General features: G+C 43.9%; 2 protein-coding genes across 2 annotated transcripts; one reads left to right on the top strand and one right to left on the bottom strand.

The window, feature by feature from the left end:
• Nucleotides 1-6105: 6105 nt before the first annotated feature.
• On the bottom strand, nt 6106-10357 carry LOC123413235 (disease resistance protein RGA4-like). Its single transcript, XM_045106178.1, has 2 exons — nt 9335-10357; nt 6106-8246 (listed from the first exon to the last, which is right to left on the bottom strand). Exons 1-2 carry the CDS (start codon nt 10096-10098, stop codon nt 6323-6325), a joined length of 2688 nt encoding a protein of 895 aa, XP_044962113.1. The 5' UTR covers nt 10099-10357; the 3' UTR covers nt 6106-6322.
• Nucleotides 10358-11334: 977 nt separating this feature from the next.
• LOC123413234 (disease resistance protein RGA5-like) lies at nt 11335-14945 on the top strand. Its single transcript, XM_045106177.1, has 3 exons — nt 11335-12264; nt 12428-14459; nt 14534-14945. Exons 1-3 carry the CDS (start codon nt 11462-11464, stop codon nt 14828-14830), a joined length of 3132 nt encoding a protein of 1043 aa, XP_044962112.1. The 5' UTR covers nt 11335-11461; the 3' UTR covers nt 14831-14945.
• Nucleotides 14946-22282: the final 7337 nt, after the last annotated feature.

Raw genomic sequence — 22282 nt, 5'->3', positions numbered from 1 at the left:
CTCAATCGGGACGGGTGAGCACGCCACGCACCGTGCGGTTGGGACGAGTGGCGCAGGGCTCCTACACTGCATGCATGGCAGGGAAGGGCGGCTACGGGATGAGGCGGGCGGCGCTGGGGCGAGGCACGTCGTCACCGGAGACAGGCTCTACCGGGATAGGAGGAAAAAATAAAAAATAAACTGTGTTTAGACTAGGAAAAATAAATAAAAATGTGTTTTATGGTTTTTTTCTAGAAAGATCTTTAAACAAGAACAGTATCAAATATATTTTTTGAAATTAATTTTTTGGCAACTATGCTTTTAACTTATTTTATCGAAACCCATTAATTCTAGAAAAACGTTTGTCTACGACAGTCCGGCGGAACTTCCGCCGGCTGCGCAAGCCACCTGATATTTTTCTACCATGCGTCCAGTAGCACCCTCTACAACCTTCATTGTTTGCCACATGTATGTTATGGCCCACCACCCACCGCTTCCTCTTCTACCTTATCTTCTTCATCGCGGATTGGATCTGTTTTCGTCGCATTCATCATCCTCTCTCTTCTTGTTAGCTATAGCCAGCTAGCGCAGCCGCATCAATCGCCGCTGCTTGCTCGTGCTCCCAACGCCCCTGGTAGTTGTTGCACGACTGTGCTCCAAGACACCTCTTCCTCATCGCACACGTCTGTGCTGTGAGCATTGTCGCGGAGCTAGACCTAGCACAAAAAATGCCCCAACCGGCGTCGTCGATGCTGGAACGGATGTGGTGGCCGGCAGCTCGTTGGTCGTGTGTGCTACAACGATGCGTCCCTTTTGTTGTGCGTGCTACAACCGACGGTGTAAAAAAGTTGCATCCGGTCGATGGAAAAGCTGCTGTGGGCACTCGCAGAAGTTGCAACGACAACGACGCTCAACATGGTGACATGCTGGAACCGTGTCAACAGGATGCTGGAACCACCAGAGTTTTTTGCTGCAACCGTAGTTGGCTTTTGCTACGACCGATAGGGAGTTTTGCTACATCCATTCATGGTGGAGCTGCAACCTGTGACAGCGGCGATGCCAATTTTGCTGCAACCGTAGTTGACTTTTGCTACGTCCGAAGGAGGAATTTGCTACGTCCATTCTTGGCATTGACTGGTGGTTGTCGTTACACGAAACATTCTTGGCATCCGTGATCTCATCCGGGACTCCGAACAACATTCGGTAGCCACACATATAACTCAACTATACTAAAACATCGTGGAACCTTCAATGTGCAGACCCCGCAGGTTCGAGAACTATGTAGACATGCCCCGAGGTACTCCTCGGTCAATATCCAATAGCGGGACCTGGATTCCCATATTGGATCCTACATATTATTCGAAGATCTTATCGGTTGAACCTCAGTGCCAAGGATTCATATAATCCCGTATGTCATTCCCTTTGTCCTTCGGTATGTTACTTGCCCGAGATTTGATCGTCGGTATCCGCATACCTATTTCAATCTCGTTACCGGCAAGTCTCTTTACTCGTTCCGTAATACAAGATCACGTGACTTACACTTAGTCACATTGCTTGCAAGGCTTGTGTGTGATGTTGCATTACCGAGTGGGCCCCGAGATACCTCTCCGTCACACGGAGTGACAAATCCCAGTCTTGATCCATACTAACTCAACGGACACCTTCGAAGATACCTGTAGAGTACCTTTATAGTCACCCAGTTACGTTGTGACGTTTGATACACACAAGGTATTCCTCCGGTGTCAGTGAGTTATATGATCTCATGGTCATAGGAATAAATACTTGACACGCAGAAAACAATATCAATAAAATGACACGATCAATATGCTACGTATATAATTTGGGTCTTGTCCATCACATGATTCTCCTAATGATGTGATCCCATTATCAAGTGACAACACTTGCCTATGACCGGGAAACCTTGACCATCTTTGATCAACGAACTAGTCAACTAGAGGCTCACTAGGGACAGTGTGTTGTATATGTATCCACACATGTATTTGAGTTTCTAATCAATACAATTATAGCATGGATAATAAACGATTATTATGAACAAAGAAATATAATAATAACTAATTTATTATTGCCTCTAGGGCATATTTTCAACAGTGACTTCGGTCCATATCACCACCATTGTTTACACCTCCATCATTTACCGTTTTCATTTACTTTTCCGTTACAATCACTATTACTATTCATGCTTGTGTTTTGATCCTTTGCAAACTATAAGGCCGGAGAGATTGACAACCTCTGTGTACTCGTTGGGAGCAAAGTTATTTGTGTGTAGGTCCACGTCTACTGCTAGCCACGACAGCGGACACCTACTTGTTGAGCCTAGGAGTCCTCCTGGTTCGATAAACCTTACAGTCTCCATGTAAGGGAAAACTTGTCGCTGACTACATCTCAAACTTCCACTTGGGGTAACCAACGAGAAACGGGAAGTATATACATCATCTCGTCATCAGCCACCAGCGTGCATCCTCGCTAGTGCCATCGGATACAGGCCTGCTCGGCACCATGCTTCCAAGGCCAAGGGCGGCACAACCACAATCGAGCCCCTCAAGTGACATGCGGGGAGCAGGATCCCAAATCAAGCAAGCGCTCCCGAGGACACATTGAAATTATGTCCCCATCATCTACTTGTTACTCCACAATGAATTCTTTTAGGCCCAGAAAATGGGGAAGTGTCATGCAGTCGACGTACACATGACACCACTAAGAGAAGTAACAACATACATATCATCAAAATACCGAACGAATACCAACTTTGTATGATTACTTATAACAAGACTTCTTCCATGTCCTCAGAAACAATAGTTACTACTCACATATCATCAGCATGTTCAGTATCAGAGGTGTAATAATAATAATTAAGGATCTGAACATAATATCTTCCACAAAGTAATCCAACAAGCATCAACTACAAGATGTAATCAACACAACTAGTAAACCATAGGTACTAATCTGAGATTTTGAGACAACGATTGAATATAAGAGATGAACTAGGGTTGGATATGAGATGGTGCTGGTGAATATGTTGATGAAGATTGGTCGTTCCATGACGGAGGAAGCGTTGGTGATGACGATGGCTTTGATTTCCCCCTCCCGGAGGGAAGTTTCCCCAGCAGAATCTTTCTGCCGGAGAGCAAAAGGGCCTCTGCCCAGATTTCTGCCTTGAGACGGTGGCGCTTCATCCCAAAAGATTGCTTACGATTTTTTCTAGGTCAAAATACACCGTATAGGAGAAGAGGGACATCAGAGGGCCAATAGGGGCCCCACAAGGCATCAAGGTGTGACCAGAGGGTGGCCATGCCCTGTTGCCTTGTAGCCAGTAGGTGGCGCCCCTCTGGTATATTTTTGGTCCAATAATTCTTGAATATTTCAGAAAAAATTTCTGGGAAATTTCACGTCATTTGGAGTCTGCTGATTTTTTTGCCTTTTTCTCGGTTTCCTGGTCCAGAATTCCATTTTCCAGATATTTGCCTCTTTGTGATGTACCTTGTGTATTCAGAGAGAAAAGGATATAAGAATTGTATGATAATAGAGAATAATGGACAACAATAATACAAATATTAATAATAATTTATGATGCAAAAATGGATGTATCGAGGGACACGAGGACCGCCGAGGAGGACCGTTTTGTGATGATGAATCCGGAGGGCATGTGCAATGACAAAAGTATTATGGGAATTAAGAAGAATGGAGATCATGTATCACAGAATGATGGAGCTTCAAAATCTTATGGTTGATGGGTCAGACAATGTAGGTGGTTGCGTGGGGTTGGGAGGGGTTTTTGCATTCGGCAATGCTGATTTTTTTGGTGGTGAAACTTTTGCCAATGGTGGTGGAAGTGGCAGTGGTGCTTCGGCAACCAGTGTTCATGATGATGGTGGTGCTCATTCTCCGGTCCAAGTTGTTGAAGATAGTGGTGCTCATTCTCCGGTCAATGTGAATGATGGTGATGAAGGTACTAGGGCCGGTGGTGGTGGTGTCAGTCTTCACAACAATGATGATGTTTGTTCATGACAGCCAGTCATTTGATCATGTTTTGTTTTGTTTGACTGTGCATTTTGTATGGCTAAGCTTGCTACCTCATATATTACGCATGATTTTGAATTTGATGAACTAGTGTGATTATGTATATATAAATTTCGTGCATCTATATGAATGCATGCACCTGTCAATATTTGCCCTATGAAATTTTTACGGTATCGCGAGGCCTCCGGCGCAAAATAGATTCTCTAAAATTGTCCCCCAAAAAATTGCGGGAAGACTCGAGTGGACCTATTTCACGGGAGACCTCGTGGCACCGTGATTTTTTTTACATGCAGTCCGTAAATTTACGGCACGGGTCTTTATCGGATATGCTAGAGATGCTCTTATGTCGGACGCGCAACCCTACGGAAAGGATTTCGATATAAATCCGATGTCAGATTTTAAAGGCTATAAAATCGCAACCCAATGGAAAGGGTTTCAATATAAACCCAATGCCATATTTTAAAGGCTAAAAATCAAACGTTTTAGCTACGTCGGATCTCGATCGAATGCATGACAAATAATCGCTGCAGCATGGCAATATTTCTGTTGATTTTTTTGCCCTACATGTCGTTTTTTGTTGTAAGAGCGTGACGGATCCTACACAGAAGCATGACAATTTTATATATTTTCTCATGGCAAATCTGGTCATTATTAGACTTTTAACGCTAAGAATCTGGCGTCACATATTTAACATGTCGCGCTGGGCCGGCTCAGTTGCCTCTTTTTGCTGAAAAAAAAAACCCAAGTGCGTCTCTCTCTCTCTCTCTCTCATCGGCTTCCTTCCTCCTCCTCTCTCTTTGTAAAAAAACAACAACAACAAAAAAAAAGTCCCATCTGCTCGTCGCGCCGCCGCGGCGACACCGTCCCCATTCCCAATGGCACTCGTCAGAGTAGGGGAGAAATCCGGGGGACCTCCGGTGGTTCCCGCAGCAACCACTTCAATCCAGGGGACCAGCAGGTTAGCCATCCCAAACATGGCTAGGGGCAAAGTTGCAGTTCCGCGCTGATGCTTTCTCCCCTGTCGATCTGCTGCTTCCATGCTTATCTTCCGAGAGCCAAATCCCCACGCCCAAGTTGGTGATTGTAAACCGACACAAGACTTGGTGACCGTAGGATTCTGTTTTGGAATCTACTTAGCTTTCTAGCTCCTGTCGCTGGCCGCCCCTTTGATGAAATAGGATTAGCTTTCTTTTTAATCTTATATAATAACAAGCGAGATTTCAGAGAATAATGCCCCGTTTAACTTATCCAAGTGCCTTGCGACATACTTGACCACCACTTTGATGAAATGCCCTACTTCAGTATTTTTGTTGTTATCTGACTTTGAGCAATTTTGGAGCAGAGTCACCATTTTTTAAGCTTAACAAAATGAGTGGATCTACACTTTAAAGTATGTCTATATACATCTGTATGTAGTTCATAGTGAAATCTTTAAAAAGACTTATATTTAGGAACGGAGGGAGTAACTCTTTTGTAAATTTGCTTCTACGTCACTTCAGCCAGATTATAATTTGACGATACTTGTCACTTGCTGTTAACTGCATTTGTGTGTACATGATATACTTTAACGAATTATTTCTTCATCACTTTGTTCCCACCAATCTTCATTTGGTTTGCTTTGTAAGGTACAGATTATGTCTTAAGGGCCATTTCGGTGATGCCTATTCAAGGTATTGCAATCTTTTGGGCTTTAATCAAGCAAAAGATGATGTATGCAAAGTTTCTTATTCTCTAGGGTCATGTTGTGGTATTTCCGTTGGCCACCTGTCCTATCCTTGTAGCTCTATTAATTCCTCTTCCAATTGGTGCCATCTTTTCGCCCAGCGTCGTTCTACTTCAGCCACTGCTATCCGACCTCTCTCCGGATGCTCGCAATATGATTTTATAAATTGCGCTTCCCCAAAAACATTGACCATCGGCAGTGCGTTCAATATCTAGAACTGCTTCATGGTAACCGGTAACCATAATACTTACTGCCTCATTGCAGTATGTTATTCAGAGCTCGTGATTTGACAAAGTAAACTTTTTTTTTTTGGAAAAGGAGCAACAGAGCCCCCGACCTCTGCATCAATTGATGCATCAGCCATATTATTAAACAAACTACAATAACAAAGTCTTAGATCCACAATATGCTCACTAGTTGACAAAGTAAACTAGTGAAATAACAAGTGTGAAAGAAAAGAGAACGGAAAGTACACACAAACCCTTAAAGATAAGAATACAACTGTTGCAGTGATATTACCGAATCATGATGTTTCCTTCTATAGATTCTTGACCCTAGAGAATATTTTGGAAGACGGTGGTTTTAATTCATAATTGTTGGCCTGTTTTTATGCTGCTTCACTGCTGCTTCCCATGATCTCCTTGTGTCTGCATCAACCGATGGAGCAAGGGTTATTTCCTTGAGACTCACGAGACGTTTGATCGCATCTTCATGAACACCGCTGATGTCTGCACAAATAAACTGAAGAGAGTAGAGATGCTGCATAGCTCCTTCAGCGATACTCATTTGTGGAAGCTTGTGGGCCTGAATGCAGAGTCGTTGAAGGCTTCGGAATCCCTCCTTTTCAACGTTGAAGCTGCCATTGCCAAATTCAAGGCGATCCTCAACTAACTTCAGATAAATCAGTAGGTGTAAATTTTGCAGTGTTGATAGAACCTTGCTATCTAAGCCAGTTGATACCAGATGCAACTTTGACAGTCCGAGCAGCGATGTGATAAAGGTAGGCAAGCTCCTTAGTGTACCGTGCAGTTTGATCGAAGTAAGAGCACAACAGGCATTAAGGGAGTCCAGGAAGTCTATGGAATGGTCGCCGAAATCAACTGATAGAGAATCAAGAGGATTTGTGCCGATAAATCTCTTTTTGAGGGAGGAGACTAGAAGCCCAGTGATACCACTACTTGGAGTACTCTCGGCCAGTATCTTAACCTTCCTCAGTTTCTTCATATTGAGTATAATCTGTTCAAAAGTCTGGCTCTTACCCATCAAAAATCCTGACAAAGTTTGCAATTTACTATCCCCTGAAAATAATGTCTGACTATTACTTCCAGCAGCTCTGCCATGTACACAAGGCAGCTCGAATTTTCCAAACAAGTGAATTAATTCTGGTAGACTGAGAACCTCCTTAGGCAATATGTTAACTCTTGTAGCCCGTATGTCCAGTGTTTCCAAATGGAGCAGCTTTGATATTTCCTTGGGAAGCCTACTGACATCAGTGCCCCTAAGGCTCAGATACTTCAGCTGCAACAATTTGCATATGTTGTCAAGATCGCTATCAGTAAGCTCCTTGCAGTTTTCAAGGTCTAACACTCGCAGCAACTTGCACTTACGAAAATCCACAAGAGCTTGGCCAACATGCTCAAAGATTGTTAGTGACCTGATCCGGGATATATCTATTCCCATTACTGCTTTGCCACCTTCTTCAGTAGGTTTATTGAGAGAGAGTCGGCGGACAGCACAGTCAGAATTTGTATTGGTTATGATTTCATCATTGTTAATCAAAGTAATGAAGTTCTCACAGGCTGACTTGTGTACAATGAAATCAAACATTATACCATGAAGGCGACACGTCTTCACACCAACACTGTTGCAAATGTCTACTGGTTGAATGATACTCCTGTTGATCAGGCCCTCAAAATGTTCAAAAGCAACATCGTCATCTTTACAACTGACGACTTTGACCACAAATCCTTCGGCTAACCATCTTCTAACCAAGCTTTTTCTTTTGATTGGCTGATCCTTTGGGTATATGCTTACGGAAAGCAAGCAGGTTTTTAGATCATGGCTAGGAAGATTGTCATAGCTATGGATGAGCACTTGCTTCATTCTTGCAAGAGCATCATTACTATGCATATGAAAACCTAGGTTACTGCACATATTTTTGCAACTAGCGACTGTGATCTTCTCTGGCCCTTGTTCTTTCAAATAATTAGCAATGTTTACTATACCAAGTGGTAAGCCTTCACATTTCTTCAAGATGCTTTCTGAACCTTCCTCAAAGTGAGGTGAAGGAGATTTTGTCACATCGCCAAGAACAATTTTTAAAAGCAAAGCTTTGGAATCTTCCTTGCTAAGAGCTTCCATTCTGTATATATAACCCCCATTGGTGCTGCAGCTATTGGCTATAGAGTGCATAGTTGTGGTCACAATGATTCTGCCGTTACTAGAAAAGTAAGGTCGGATTGCATCCAGTAGAGAAGTCTGAATGTCATCAATTACAATTAAGTACCTGATCAACAAAATTACAGAGGTCAGTGGGCATACAAACAAGTTATGTTTCAAACTTTCAGCTACAGTGATTAATGCTTTTATATATAGGAAAAAACATCAAGGTAATCGCCTAATTTTTTCGAAAAGGAGGCATCGCCCCGGCCTCTGCATCAAGTGATGCATGCAGCCATTTATTAAGTACTGGAACAGTTCAAAAGAAGTACAAAATAGATCGAAAAACTGCGAAAAGAAATTACAAGGCAACCAACGCCAACACCGATGATATAAAGAAATTACAAGGTAATCGCCTAATGATAATACTTTTATAGAGGCAAATGGTAAGGTTTACATTAGAGATTGTTTTGATAATTGTAAAATCCACATTATCCATGTTGTAACGGTTATTGAAGATGCGTGTGCAGAAGTTGTAAAAACAGTATAAGGCGCTGTTGCATCCAACTGTATAGTAAGTTTATGAATAAGCATGTCAACAGTTTATAAAAGCCCTTTTCATGCCAGTCAGGCTGCAAGGTGGATGTGGGCTGCCCACACGATGCCCACATCACAGCCCACATAAAGGGAGTACGTGTCCACCCACCTATTTCGTCGAATATTATGTGGGTATCACCGGCTTTCCCACTTAATCCATCTATGCCCATTTAATCAACCCATAATGCCAGTACTATTAGATGCAGTTTTGTTTTGTATGTAATATTTGATGGAGTTTACTAGCCAATTTGAGGATTATTAGGCACCATCCTATTTTTCTTGACAGCTACAAGAACACATATTTGTATTTTATTCTTGTTAAATAATTATTTGATTTCATCTTCTTATTGATACAGTTGATGTGTGCCAAAAGTAGCAATTGCACAGAACGGGAAGTACATGTGAATGATCTAGTAGCAATATGTAGAATGACCTTGAACTGGTGGTTTCAGACATTTCTAGATCTAGTTGCAAGATGTAGAATGACGTTGAGATGAGATCTATATATTTGGTTTCAGACATTCCTAGTTGGTTTCAGCACTACGAAATGATAAAAAAAAAAGATTTTGAATTGGGGGCACAGGAAAGCTAGCAATGCATATCTGAAACTGAGTTCACCTTGTGTTAGCCTGCAGGTGCATATTGAGATTTTCACCCAGATCCGCATCAGAAGAGGAGGGGGCCTTGACTTGTCGGAGTATCTCCTTGAGAAGCTCTTTGTCTCCTCTGTGCTCTGAGGCCACAATCCAAGCACGGCAAGGAAATTGGCTCTTCACACAAGTGTCATCATAGACCACTCTGGCAAGGGTTGTCTTCCCGATGCCGCGAGGTCCCAGGATGGAGACCACCCTCCTTGGCTTCTCTTCCTCCCCGAGCAACTCAAGAAGCTCTGCCTTTGGCTTGGTGATGCCTACAAGCTCAGACTCCGGGGTGTAGGAGGTGAATTTGAAGGAGGCGCCCGGCTCCACCGGTGCAGATAGGGTGTTGCTGCCGATGTACCTGTCTCTTCGCCCGAATGCTTCCAGAACACGTTGCTTGAGAACCTTGAGCTCTCTGGCAAACTGAGTGCGGATGTTCACTGTTCTTAACTGGTGAAGCTTCCGGTGGTACCATGGCACGCTGGCCTCGCATGCCGCCTTCTCCTCAAAGATATCTAGGCAGTCCTCCGTGTCGTACGCCAGCTCTTGCAGCTCGAGGATCCACGGCCAGTGGTCCTTGGACTCACCGTACATGATGATGGCCTTGGTCATCATCTGCATCTCCTTCTTGATGTCGTGGAGGGATTTCTTAAGATCGACCCGCAGCATGCTGTCGTCTTCAATCATCTTGTGGAGCTTCGTTACCACAGTGCCTACGACGCTACTTATCACAGCCGCCTCCATTCCAGCCACTGATCGGTTGCTACGCCGTGTACTGAGTCTGAAGTCTGAACAAAAGCAAATGTTGGCCAAGCATAGGCGATGGTTGCATAGATTTCTACTGCCACGAAAGCCAATCTTATGTTGTTTTATACTCCCTCCGTCCTAAAATTCCTGTCTTAGATTTGTCTAGATATAAATGTATCTAGTCACATTTTAGTATTTAGATATATCCGTTTCTAAATAAACCTAAGACAACAATTTTGAGACTGAGGGAGTATAAAGGAACACTCTTTCTTTCTTCTTCAATCTTTATAAAGAGTTTAGTTGTATTATTATTCTCTTCCAGACGGTGTGGACCATTGTTTTAACACTCGATCATCCTATGCCACTGGATTTTATATCCAGGATAAGATATGGGTGGAATGGAGCACTCTCTCTCTTTTGTCAATTTTAGAAGGAGTTTAGTTGTATTATTATTCAACTTGATCATCCATGTCACTGGATTTTATTTCCTAGATAAAGTATGGATGGAAAGGAACACTCTCTTTTTCTTCATCAATCTTTTGAAGGTGTTAGTTGTATTATTATTCTCTTCCGGATGGTGTGGGCCATTGTTTTAACACTCGATCATCCTATGCCACTGGATTTTATTTTCTGGATAAGGTATGGGTGGAAAGGAGCTTTCTCTCTTTCTTCGTCGACCTTTAGGAGTTTAGCTGTATTATTATTCTCTTCCAGATGGCAATTCTCTTCCAGATGGTGTGGGCCATTGCTTAAAACTCGATCATCCTCTGCCACTGGATTTTATTTCCTGGATAAGGTATGGGTGGAAAGGAGCTCTCTCTCTCTCTCTTTCTTCGTCAATCTTTAGGAGTTTAGCTGTATTATTATTCTCTTTGATTGTTTAAAACTCGGTCATCCTATGCTGATAAAAAGAAACTTGGCCAGCCTATGCCAATGGATTTTATTTTCTGGATAAGGTATTGGTGGAAAGGAACACTCTTTCTTTCTTCTTCAATCCTTAGACAGATTTTAGTTCTGTTATTATTCTCTCAACATGGTGTGGGCCATTGCCTAGAACTCGGTTATCCTAGGCCTCTGAATTTTATTTCCTGGATAAGGCATGGACGGTTGTGTCGAAGTCACAAGGCACCTTCCCAGTTTTCATGTGCTCATATTTGGTTGCAAGGTAGATTGCGCACTCATTCACAAAAATATCAGGAGAAATAATTGAAGAATAACAGAGGGACTTGTAGGGGGCATCACCTTGAGCTTCCTCTCCTTTCTGTCTGTTCTGTTATCTGTGTAGCCAACTAGCAAACAGGTTCAATGGAGTAAACCTCCCATTGTATCCATCCATTCTGAAAATCTGATTTGTTTCTCCATGGCGGTACAGGCGATGGTTAGCGCGTCCACAGGGGCGATGAACTCTGTCCTCTCAAAGCTCGCTACCATGCTGGAGGATGAACGCAACCCTCGCATCAGGAACAACATCATTGCCCTAAGGTGCGCACTGACCAGCATGGGAAGCTTCCTTGAGAGGAGGGCGGCTAGTACAGAGGATATGGGCCCATTGGTCGAGGGGTGGATGAATCAGGTCCGGGACATGACCTATGATTTGGAAGACTGCATCGACGATTTCGTGTGCTCAGCTACCCCAGGTAACTCCAACAACATAGCTCAGCTGCTCAAGATGGTAACATGGAGGCGTCAGTACACGAGCCTGCTGCAAGAACTCAAGGAACAAGTCAGTGAGGCATCCGAGAGGCGCTGGAGGTATGGGATCATTTATGATGCTGGGGATCCATTGCACGTACCATCTGATGTCGTGCCCATCGACAGTCTTCTGCGTGTATTCAGTGCTCATCAGGGTGACGGACTTGTCTGTGTAGATGGCCCGAGGGACCGACTGACCAAGTTGTTGGATCCAGATGACCATCAGCAGCTGAAGATGGTGTCAATTGTTGGCTGCAGAGGTATAGGCAAGACTACGCTTGCCGTGGAGGTGTACCAAAGCCTCAAAGAGAGATATTGTTGCCACACCATCGTCTCAGTGTCCCGAGGCCATGATCTGAGGATGATTCTTATAAGCATACTAACTCATGTCGGCATGCAGATAAATGGCTTCAGAGAATGCGATGAGGAACAGCTCATCCATAAACTAAGTGAATTCCTCAAAACTAGGAGGTATGCATGATTTTGAGTTCAGAATCCCTTTGTTTGATGAATTTGATATAGCACATTATTTCTTCCCTAGCCTATGCACATAAGTGGATTGCTTACTGTCCTTGTTTGTGATCTAGTTTTGTTGTTCCTAACTCATCTTTTCGTATGTGAATGCACATAACAGATACTTCATTGTTATTGAAGATATATGGGATTTATCCACATGGAAAATACTCAGATGGGCTTTCCCTGACAATGGCTGTGGCAGTAGAATATTGGTGACAACGTGCATCATTTCCATAGCTAGCCCAAGCTGCTATTTCGCTGAAGACCATATATTTAGAATGGCACCTCTTAGTGATGCGGAGGCCAGAAAGTTATTTTTCTCGAGAATATTTCACCCTGAACATTGCTGTCCTCTTCGTTTGGAAGAGATTTGTATTGATATCTTGAAGAAATGTGGTGGTATACCACTGGCAATCATTACTATAGCTAGCTTGTTAGCTACGAAATCAGATGAAAATGAATGGAGGAGAGTTCGAGATGCTATTGGCACCATACTTGATAAAAGTGCTACTCTCAATGGGATGAAGCAGATACTAAATTTTGCATATTTTGATCTTCCCTTCCATTTAAGAACATGCTTGTTATATCTTGCAGTCTTTCGGGAAGGTTATGTTATTGATAAGGAACGGTTGATAAGGAGATGGATGGCTGAAGGGTTTATTATTGAAGAGCATGGGAAGAGTTTAGAGGAAGTAGGAGAGTATTATTTCAATGAGCTTATTAACAGGGGTCTTATCCAATCGGTTTGTATCCGATACGATGGTCGAATCGAAGCTTGCCAAGTTCAGAACATGATTTGGGATCTCATATTGTCTAAATCCGCGGAAGAGAACTTTGTAACCAGATATGATGACCCTGGTAGCATTTTTGGACTGCAAGACAGAATTCGCCGCCTATCTCTTTACTGTGATCATGATAGAAAGGATATCTTTGTACCATCTGCTATAACTGCGTCTCATATTCGATCACTCACCGTTTGTGTGACTGATAAAGAGATGCCTACTCTTGCAAACTTTCGAGCACTTAGAGTTCTTGATCTGGAAAGTAGTGGGGAGCTAGAAGGTGCCAATTATCTTCAACATATAGGAAAACTATGCATGTTAAAGTATCTGCGTCTTCAAGCAACAAGGATCATTGAGCTGCCAGAACAAGTAGTGGAATTGCAGTTACTCCAGACATTGGATCTGACTCGTGCACTGATAAACATATTGCCCTGCAATATTGTTCGACTGAAGCAACTCACTTATTTACTTGTTAAAAATGTAAAATTGCCAGATGGAATTGGAGAGTTGCAACTTCTGCAGGAGCTCTCCCATGTTGAAGTAGAGAGCAGTAACTCACCAAATTCTTTGGAGGAGCTGGGCCGTTTGTGTATGCTGAGGGTTCTTGGGCTAGATTGGTGCATAAGTGACACAGATATTTGTAGGGAAACCTGTGTCCGTAGCCTGATCTCTTCACTTGACAAACTTGGCACTTCCAACCTCCAGTCTCTTCATATTGGCGGTGGTTCCGGGTGTTCCCTGGATTTTTTGTTGGATTCCCTGTCTGCTCCTTTTGACCACCTACACAAGTTTCGGATGACTTCAGATTACTATTTCCCAAGAATACCAGGATGGATGACCTCACTTGTTAGCCTCAGACTGTTGGAGATCAACATTGATACAGTGGGAGAGGATGCACTTATGATCCTTGGGAAATTGCCTTCTCTGCTAGTTCTCTTGCTGTCGGTGAAATCTTCAGCTCACAATCAAGGGCTCATCATCGCAAGCTGTGGATTCCGATGCCTAAAGCAATTTGACTTCATTTGTTGCAAAGGTTTGGACATGGTGATGTTTGAACAAGGGGGTATGCCTGCACTGGAACAGCTCCACCTGAAGCTCCGAGCAAAAGGAGTGTTTGTGAATTATGGTTTTCAGTTTGGCATTGAGCACATTGCTTCCCTCAGATATCTCCATGTAGATATCGCATGTGAGGACGCAGAGGCTAGGGAGGTGGAAGCTGCAGAGGATGCCATTAGGAGCGCAATCAGCGCTCATCCTGGTCATCTTAGACTTGAACTCCGGAGGTTGGGGGAAGAGGATGTGATGCATGGTGAAGGGGCAGATGTGGAGTCTGAAGAAATGATGGAAGAGGATCAAACCTCTCCGGCTGTAAGTTGGTGTCCTTGCAACTTTTATCTTGAAGATTTTCACGCGCACATGACTGATGGGTGCCTTAATTGCAGGGAGCTGCCTATAATTATAACACTTTCGAGTCATTTATGTTACATTTATGGCACTTTCTTCAGTTGATAGTTGGGCGGATGAAACCAAGAGTGACGAGGTTGCCATCGACGCCGTGGCTACCACACCGACAGGCGGCGGGGCAGCGGTTTCCTCCGACACAGGAAGCCACCTATTCCGTGTCCGAGATGGACTCTGGGGCCATCCAGGCATTCGAGGAGCAACTGCGGCAGGAGGGCCTGGAATCCCTCTTCAACTACACCCAGAAGCTCAAGCCCCGCGCCGGCGGCGGCCGGTAGCCCCTCTGCATACCAATAGTTGGTCTGATCGCTTCGCTTCGTGATTGGCTCACGTGGTCGTTCAAAGTGCATGCAGACCAAATACTCCCTCCGTTCCTAAATATAAGTCTTTCTAGAGATTCCACAAGGAGACTACATACAAAGCAAAATGAGTGAATCTATACTATAAGTGTGTCTATATACATCCGTATGTAGTCTCTTAGTGAAACCTCTAAAAAGACTTATATTTAGGAACAAATGGAGTATATCCCAGAAATCCAGCTGAGACCAACTTAGAGCTTGTCGGCGACGGTGCTGCAACTTTGGCGCTGCTCGTCGGCGACGGTGCTGCAACGCAACGGTCGCCAGTCCTGCTTAGTAGTAGCGTTGGGCCATCGACACACGCTGCTCCTATAGTGCTTAGCAGTAGCGCAGTTTTGCATTCCGCGCTACTTGTATGCGTAGCAGTTACCTTTTCTCCCCCCCCCCCCCTCCCCCTCCCCCCCCCCCCCCCCGAGTCCTCTACCTCCCTTACTTAGTTCTTCCTTCTCCTACCTCTCTTCTCTCCCCGTTAATGCCTCTATTCGCCATTTGAGAACAATTTTAAATACGAGAACATTTTTTGAATCTTCTGAAACTCCTGAAGAAATTCGAGAATAATTGTTTCCAAACCAAATTTCAGAACGCAAACATTTTTTAAAAACTAGAATTTTTTTCAAAACTCCGGAACAAAAGTTGAGAACACGAAAGTTTATTTCAAATTTCAAAAACTATTGGAACTGGAACATTTTCCGAAACTCCTCAACAAAATTTTATAACAAGAACATTTTTTAAATATGAGAGCATTTTTTGAATCTTCCGAATTAAATTTGGAAACATGAATATTCTTTGAAATGCTTCGAACAATGTTTTGAATTAGTGAACAAATTTCTAAAACATTTGCCGAATTTATGAATGATTTAGAAAATGAGAACATTTTTTGAAATTCCTAAACATTTGCTTTGCCAAAGGGAACAATATTTGGAAAATCGAACATTTTTGAATTTCCAATTATTTTGAAAATACAAACATTTTCTCAAATGTTGAACAATTATTGAAATCACCAAACATTTTTGGAAATGAGGCAAACACTTTTTGAGATTCTACAAAAAAATGAATATTTAATCACTTTCCAAATTTCCAACCAAAATATGAAAACAGGAACATTTTCTAAATACTCTGTATAAATTTGGATATAATAGAATATTTTGAAAAGTTTGAACTATTATGAAGAGAAATATTGAAAAAGAGAAAAAGGAAAGGAAAGAAAAGAATAGAAAAGAAGAAGAAGAAACAAAAAAAGATAAAGGACACCAAAAGTACAGAATATTCGATTGTTCACACAACCGGTTGGGCGATCTGAGTATAATTGGAACTGGCCGGCCCATCTCTCGTTGCTAGCATCGCTGCCCTGTGCGAATCTCTGACAGTTTGCCGCGGCAGGCGGCAAATAGGGTTTTCCCTAGTTAGGGAGCAATTCTTCGGAAGCCTCTCAACGATCGCTTTTCCGCATCGCCATTTGACGTGCTCTAAGTCGCTGTCACGTGTTGCTTTTTGAAGTTTCCTTCGGATTTTATAGTTTTCTTTTCCGCACGTATTTTCAGAATTTTAGGTTTTTTTAATGTTTTGTTTTTCATCGGTCTTTCTTAACTTTTTGATTAATTTTTTTCAAAATGATTTTTTTTTGCATGAAAAAGACATATTTTTCTGCAAGAGGCACGGTTTTGTGAAGCACCGAAACTTTTTTGCTAGTGAAACTAGACGCATATATACGTGTCCATATGCACATTGGTATGCATAACCTTAAACCGACTGCTATGAATCAACCGGGTCGCCAGCCGTATGATCTATTTATCTCAACCCTTAAAAAGCTCACGCATGAGCACACCGTCATCCTCCTGCATCTCACCAGCCACCCCCTGCTTCGATCACCACCTCGTCGTAGTAAGGCAGCAAGATGCCGCCGCTGCAAAGCATCATGGTTGTGGGTCCCCGTGGGGAAGCAATGTGTTTACAACGCAGGGGGTCGCCGTCGACGACTGCATTGCAAGTCCGAGGGCCGCCGAGCCATGGACTGCTGCATTGCAGCAATGTCGCCGACGAGCAGCGTCATAAATTTGTGTGATGCAGGACTGGCCATAGAAGATTCAAAAAATGTTCTCGTATTTAAAATTGTTCTCAAATGGCGAATAGAGGCATTAACGGGGAGAGAAGAGAGGTAGGAGAAGGAAGAACTAAGTAAGGGAGGTAGAGGACTCGGGGGGGAGGGGGAGGGGCTGGGAGAAAAGGTAACTGCTACGCATACAAGTAGCGCGGGATGCAAAACTGCGATGCTGCTAAGCACTATAGGAGTAGCGTGTGTCGATGGCCCAGCGCTACTGCTAAGTGGGGTCCACCTGCAGGCACCATGCAACCGCAGCGATAGCGATGGGCCACCGACACGCGCTGTTGCTAAGTGAATAGTAGTAGCGCTAGTCTAAGTCGAGCGCTACTACTATGGGCAGCCCTGGTGGGTGACGATGGGAGCACTTAGCGGTAGCGCCGGCCTGCCTCCCCACGCTGCTACTATTTACTTAGCAGTAGCACTGGGACGCCACCCGCGCTACTACTAAGTAGCAGTAGCGATGCGCCCCTGCCCCGGTTACTTCTAAGGATCTATCTATAAGCTTGTCGGAGGGGACTCATCACCATCAACATCTTCATCAGCACCATCTCATCTCCAAACCCTAGTTCATCACTTGTAATCAATCTCCATCTCGCGACTCCGATTGGTACTTGTAAGGTTGCTAGTAGTGTGAATTACTCTTTGTAGTTGATGCTAGTTGGATTACTTGGTGGAAGAGTTTATGTTCAGATCCTTGATGCTACTCATTACCTCTCTGGTCATGAATATGATTATGCTTTGTGAGTAGTTACTTTTGTTCCTGAGGACATGGGATAAGTCATGCTAATAATAATCATGAGAATTTGGTATTCTTTCGATATTTTGATGTGTTGTATGTTGTTTTTCCTCTAGTGGTGTTATGTGAACGTCGACTGCATAACACATCACCATTATTTGGCCTAGAGGAAGGCATTGGAAAGTAGTAAGTAGATGATGGGTTGCTAGAGTGACAGAAGCTTAAACCCTAGTTTATGCGTTGCTTCGTAAGGGGCTGATTTGGATCCACTAGTTTAATGCTATGGTTAGACTTTGTCTTAATTCTTCTTTCGTAGTTGCGGATGCTTGCGAGAGGGGTTAATCATAAGTGGGATGCTTGTCCAAGTAAGGGCAGTACTGAAAAGACCTCGATGACGCCTAGAGGGGGGGGGTGAATAGGCTATTTAAAAACTTCTTCAGATTTGGCTTGAACCTAATGCGGAAATAAACTAAGAGGGTACTTGTCAAGCACAAATCCTAAATGCACTAGGCACTGCAACGTGTATCAACGACACGATCTACCAAGATGGACACAATGCAGTTACTAACAAGCACAAGTAAGTTACACAAACTTACTTGAGCTATATCACACGACAAGTAGGTGAACAACACAAGATACTAGATCACACTATATCACACGATATATCAAGGGATGTAAGTATGTACGTGTGGATATAGAGGGTATGCTTGAATGATTAATCTTGTACAAGAAATAGCCAACACAATATAATGAGCACAAACAATATGCAATGTATGTATGCTCAAATAACACAAGTAAACCACAAGTAAGGAGTTAGGGTCAAGGATAACCAAGGTCACTGAGACGAAGATGTATCCCGATGTTCACTTCCTTGGAGGGAAGCTAGTCACCGTTAGAGAGGTGGATGTTACCATAAAGGCACACCAACGCCATGAAGGCTCACCCTATTCTCCCTTTGAGATAACACCACGAAGGCGTTTCTCAACAACTAGTGGTAAGCCTTTGAGGTGGCTTCCAAACCCTCACAAACTTTTCCGGGGGAAATCACACGGATTGATTCCTCTCCGAAGAACTCCTACCGCCTAGGAGTCTCCAACCTCCAAGAGTAACAAGATCACGGGGAATGCTCAAAACTTGCTCAAATCACAAATAGCTTGGGTTGAGAGAAGGAGAGGGAGACGATCTATCTTTTGATTGGAACAACTCTCAAAGGGGCTCACAAATGCTCTTGGGATCTAAGATTTGGAGTGAGCAAATGTGTGTGAGGTGGACATGTGTTCTTATGAGGATAAGGCTGTGTTGGACAACCCTCTCACGAAGTGGGAGGGGGGTATTTATAGTGCGGAGAGAAAAAGAGCCGTTGGGGACACTTTAAGTCACACAGGGTCCGGACGTCCGTCAGTTGTCGGAAGTCCGGGCGTCCGCGACTGGTCGGACGTCCGACAGGGGTCGGTCGTCCGAGGCCTGTAGATACGACTGAAACTATTTTGAATTATACAGCGACCGGACGTCCGATAGGGGTCGGTCATCCGAGGCCTGTAGATACAACTGAACCTATGTTGAATTTATCAGCCACCGGACGTCCGGAGAGGACTGGAAATCCAAGTTATACAGCTCAACTTCTACTGGTGGTAGGTTCCGGATTTCCGACGGGTGTCGGACGTCCGGCGCTCGGACGTCCGGAGGGAGCCGGATTTCCGAGATATAGAATTCAACTTCTACTGGTGCAGGCTTCCGGATTTCCGGGACTTGGCCGGACATCCGGGCCTCGGACGTCCGGAGGGAGCCGGAAGTCCGAGTTATATGGCTCTGATTTCTCTGGTATAGGATTCCGGATTTCCGAACTAGTCGGTCGTCCGGTCCTCGGACGTCCGGAGAAAGCCGGATGTCCGAGGCACTGGTTCTGTTTTCATATAACAACAAAACAGTGGAGATGTGGTCTGAGCAGAAAGTGATGATGTAGTTTGAGCAAGTTCATCGCAAAACCTGTGATCCCCTCTTAATAGTGCGGGATCCCTAAGGACTCAAGAATCATAAAAGAGTACTCATGATCCATACTTGAGTGTATACTTTTATTCACTGATCATCACTCCGCACCACTAACGTCAAAGGAACTGATACCTTTGAGTTAGCCCTTTCACTTGAGCTTGATGTTGTTGTTCCTTCTTGGCTCAAGTTGAAATCAAGACATGATGAAGTCTTCAAGTAGCTTTCCCATACACAATGCGGAAAGCCTAGCTTATGTATTCATCTTCATTTGTCCACCATGTGAACATCCACAAGAATCAAGCATGTAGTGCTCAGGAATGCTTATCTTGATCTTGTCCTTGTTAGCACATGAGGTTGTCCTTATCAACACAAGATCATTGACAATAGTTTCAATGATATATTCGTGCTGATCCGCTTGAACTTGCACACCACAATATTGATGACGATCACCACTTGACGTCATCCTTCATGGGTTGTATGAGATCTTCCTTTTGACGCAAGCCCAATGGAAGCACACCTAACCCCCACATAGGAGTCTCACAAAGACCATGGGTTAGTACACAAACACGTAATGGACAATACTTACCATACCATGGGATCACTTGATCCCTCTCGGTACATCTTATACGCTTTGTGTGTTGATCATCTTGATTTACTCTTTGTCTGAGATCTTGATCAACCTAGTGTTTCTATGACCATTCTTTGGATAATACCTTGAATAACATCTTGGTAATACCTTGAATAACATCTTGGTCATCATATAAACTCCTTGAACCCAATAGATGGACTTCAAGAAGTGCCTATGGACAAATCCTATAAATATAACTTAAGGCAACCATTAGTCCATAGGAATTGTCATCAATTACCAAAACCACATATGGAGATATATGCTCTAACAAGTACCCAAGCGCCGGTCCACCCACATATCAAACTATCAAAGTAACGAACGCGAATCATATGAAGATGATGAAAACTAGCATGACAGAAATTCCCGTGTGTCCTCGGGAGCGTTTTCCTCCTATAAGACTTTGTTACCGATAATTTCAGTGCTTGCAGATATTACCTTGCTGAAAACCACTTGTCAGATCCTTCTGCTCCTCGTTGGGTTCGACACTCTTACTTATCAAAAGGACTACGATAGATCCCCTATACTTGTGGGTCATCAGGGGTGCCCACCCTTAGGGTTCCCACCCTAAGGGGTGCGGCAGCCCCATCTAGGGCAGGGAAGTGGCGGCGAGGATGGAGAGAGGAGGGGCGGCGCCCTAGGTGGGCCTTGGGCCCCCTCCATGCCTAGGGTTGCCCCCTCCACCTCCTTGCTGCGCCTTGGGCTGAGGTGGGAGGCGCACCAGCCCACTCTGGTCCGGTTCCCTTCCACGTTTTGGCCCATGTAAGCCTTTGGGGCTGGTGGGCCCTTCCGGTGGACCCCGGAACCCTTCCGGTGCTCCCGATACATTACCGGTGACGCCCGAAACACTTCCGGCATCCAAATTCCCACTTCCTATATATGAATATTTACCCCCAGACCATTCCGTAGCTCCTCGTGATGTCCGGGATCTCATCTGGGACTCCGAACAACCTTCGACAACCACGTACACTATTCCCATATAACCCTAGCGTTATCGAACCTTAAGTGTGTAGACCCTACAGGTTCGGGGAGCATGCAAACATGACCGAGACACCTCTCCGGTCAATAACCAACAGCGGGGTCTGAATATCCATGTTGGTTCCCACATGTTCCATGATGATCTCATCGGATGAACCACGATGTCAAGGATTCACTTAATCCCGTATACAATTCCCTTTGTCTCCCGGTATACAACTTGCCCGAGATTCAATCGTCAGTATCCCCATACCTTGTTCAATCTCGTTAGCGGCAAGTCTCTTTACTTGTTCCGTAGCACATCATCCCGTGGCTAACTCCTTAGTAACATTGAGCTCATTATGATGATGTTCTACTGAGTGGGCCCAGAGATACCTCTCTGACACACGGAGTGACAAATCCCGGTATCGATTTGTACCAACCCAATACACACTTTAGGAGATACCCGTGGTGCACCTTTATAATCACCCAGTTACATTATGACGTTTGATGCACCCAAAGCACTCCTACGGTGTCCGGGAGTTGCACAATCTCACGATCTAAGGAAATGATACTTGACATTATAAAAGCTTTAGCAGACGAACAACACGATCTAGTGCTATTGTTAGGATTGGGTCTTGTCCATCACATCATTCTCCTAATGATGCGATCCCATTATCAATGACATCCAATGTCCATGATTAGAAAACCATGGTCATCTATTGATCAATGAGCTAGCCAACTAGAGGCTTACTAGGGACACATTGTGATCTATGTTCACACATGTACTACGGTTTCCGGTTAATACACTTATAGCATGAATAATAGACAATTATCATGAACTGGAAAAATAATAGTAACCACTTTATTATTGCCTCCAGGGCATATTTACAATAGTGCCGACGACGGGACGGTGCGGGCGATCGATGGTGGTTAGGACAGGGACGAGAAGGCACTAAGTAAACC

The sequence above is a fragment of the Hordeum vulgare genome, chromosome 7H (assembly GCF_904849725.1).
Source record: "Hordeum vulgare subsp. vulgare chromosome 7H, MorexV3_pseudomolecules_assembly, whole genome shotgun sequence".
Classification (NCBI taxonomy): Eukaryota; Viridiplantae; Streptophyta; class Magnoliopsida; order Poales; family Poaceae; genus Hordeum; species Hordeum vulgare.
Note: the sequence above shows the minus strand (reverse complement) of the source record. Positions and strands in the feature narration are given on the sequence as shown.

What these genes read in the sequence shown, in the direction of transcription:
- LOC123413235 (XM_045106178.1), bottom strand. Translation starts at nt 10,098, where the DNA reads ATGGAGGCGGCTGTGATAAGTAGCGTCGTAGGCACTGTGGTAACGAAG. An exon ending in CACCTGCAGGCTAACACAAG is followed by an intron (nt 8,247 to 9,334) that starts GTGAACTCAGTT and finishes TTTGTTGATCAG; the next exon opens with GTACTTAATTGTAATTGATG.
- LOC123413234 (XM_045106177.1), top strand. Translation starts at nt 11,462, where the DNA reads ATGGCGGTACAGGCGATGGTTAGCGCGTCCACAGGGGCGATGAACTCT. An exon ending in GAATTCCTCAAAACTAGGAG is followed by an intron (nt 12,265 to 12,427) that starts GTATGCATGATT and finishes TGCACATAACAG; the next exon opens with ATACTTCATTGTTATTGAAG. An exon ending in AGGATCAAACCTCTCCGGCT is followed by an intron (nt 14,460 to 14,533) that starts GTAAGTTGGTGT and finishes CCTTAATTGCAG; the next exon opens with GGAGCTGCCTATAATTATAA.